This window comes from Phacochoerus africanus, chromosome X, assembly GCF_016906955.1.
Source record: "Phacochoerus africanus isolate WHEZ1 chromosome X, ROS_Pafr_v1, whole genome shotgun sequence".
Taxonomy (NCBI): Eukaryota; Metazoa; Chordata; class Mammalia; order Artiodactyla; family Suidae; genus Phacochoerus; species Phacochoerus africanus.
In genome coordinates, this window is record NC_062560.1 from 110,992,210 (window position 1) to 110,994,194 (window position 1,985).

At 52.2% G+C, this 1,985-nt stretch overlaps 1 protein-coding gene across 1 annotated transcript; it reads right to left on the reverse strand.

The window, feature by feature from the left end:
* Window positions 1–294: 294 nt before the first annotated feature.
* On the reverse strand, window positions 295–1,446 carry GPR119 (G protein-coupled receptor 119). The gene has a single exon (XM_047765312.1). The coding sequence runs from the start codon at window positions 1,384–1,386 to the stop codon at window positions 379–381; it is 1,008 nt and encodes a 335-aa protein (XP_047621268.1). The 5' UTR covers window positions 1,387–1,446; the 3' UTR covers window positions 295–378.
* Between the last annotated feature and the right edge of the window lie 539 nt (window positions 1,447–1,985).

Below are 1,985 nucleotides of genomic sequence, written 5' to 3' on the forward strand. Positions count from 1 at the left end.
CGAGACAGGGCTCCAACCTGCGCCACAGCAGTGACAATACCAGATCCTTAACCCACTGAGCCACCAGGGAACTCCAAAATTTGATTTTTTTAAAGCATCTTTTAGTAGCACACTTCTTGCTTTAAGTAAGTATACCTGTATAGGAGAAACAGACTCGTTGCAAAGGAAGGGCAGGGAGGAATGGATATTTGCAAATGGGGAAGCTGATTATAGACGAAAGTCAGCACACCGCCTCAGTTACCTCTCAGTCTGGGGTGAGGGGGTCCTGGGGGTGGCCAGTTGCCAGAAGCAAGTGTTCTCATTCCCCTTGCCCCACCTGATCTCCTAGTTGGGGCTCTAGAGGGAGAGGCACTTTGAAACTTGTCTGCCCTTACCATCTTAGCCATCAAGCTCTGACTGGGAGATGGTAGTAATGTGACGGGAACTTTCCCTGGGCCTCTCTGGGCCACCATTCCTGGCCGAGAGAAGGAGGAGGAATGCAGCGAGCCCTTTCTTCATTCCCAGGGCCATCTGGGAGAACTGTTGCCGTACCTCCTTCTGCCTATAGGCATAGATGAGTGGGTTGAGCAGGGAGTTGCCCACACCCAGCAGCCACAGGTACCGTTCCAGCACTAGGTAGAGGTTGCACTCCTGGCAGACCACCTGCACAATGCTCGTGATAAAGAACGGGGTCCAGGACAGAGTGAAGCTGCCAATGAGAATGGCCACAGTGCGGACAGCCTTGAAATCACTGGGAGTCCGTGGGGGCCGGTGAGCCCCGGCCGTGGCCCCTGTGTGCTCTGTCTTGCGGATCTGCTGGCTGTGCGTGGAGGCAATCTTGAGCATGTCACAGTAGAAGAAGACAAAGAGGAGCAGGGCTGGGAAGAAGCCAACGCAGGAGACGGTCAGCACGAAGCGAGGGTGAAACACGGCAAAGAAGCTGCAGGGCCCCTTGTAGGTGGTCTGCTGGAATACGTGGATCCCGAGTGGGAGGAAGCCAATGAGGTAAGACACCAACCACAGTCCGGCAATGCAGGCCCCAGCCACAAGCCCATTCATCATCTGGAAATAGCGGAGGGGCTGCTTGATGGCAAGGTACCTGTCAAAGGTAATCAGCATGACGGTGAGGACAGAGGCAGCTGCTGAAGAAGTGACAAATGCCATCCGAAGGCTGCACAGGGTCTTCTGTGTGGGCCGAGCCGGGCTGGAGAGCTGGTCTGAGACTAGGCCAGAGATGGCCAGGCCAAGAAAGGTGTCAGCCACAGCCAGATTCAAGGTGAAGCAGAGACCGATCCCATCATTCTTGTGGATCAATGACAGCACAGCCATGGCCACTAAGGCATTAGCAGCAATAATGAGGGAGGCCAAGACAGCAAGGATCACTCCAAATAAGGAAGATGACTCCATGTCTTGAAGTGGCAGGATGTCCACTTACCAGGACATGCTGGCTCTCCAGCTCAAATTCTCACAGGCTGGTGGGTTCAGAGCTGGAGTACAGTTCTGGCCATCGCTGGCAGTGCAGGATGGCAGCTATCCATCTCCGAGATCCTACTGGTCATTAAGAATCACTCCCTCTCTCGTTTTTGGTCCTTAGGCTCTTGCCTCTCCAGCTCTCTGAAGGCAGCGATCCCAGCGCAGATGTGTCCCTGGGCTTTGAGCTAGTCCCTCCTCCAGCAGCTGAGTTACTAGACAACTCCCAAGTACCTGCTGCTCGTTGTCTCACCAGGCTCTCTCTCTTCACTGATGTTTCAAGGAATTTGTTTGGAGAGACTGGGGCATTCATTAGGTCTCCTGTGTATCAGAAGCTATCATTGACCCTAATAACAAGTTTTCTTCCTCCATAGCTTGATATTAAGTGTCCACTTCTTTTTTTCTAAGCCTCAAGTACGAACTTAATAACTAAGCTTAATTAAACATTTGCTTAATAACTTATTCTCTGTTACTATTATGAGAGCTTTCAATTGAGCAAGATGATCATGATCAGTTGGAGCGGGATGTGGGGCAGG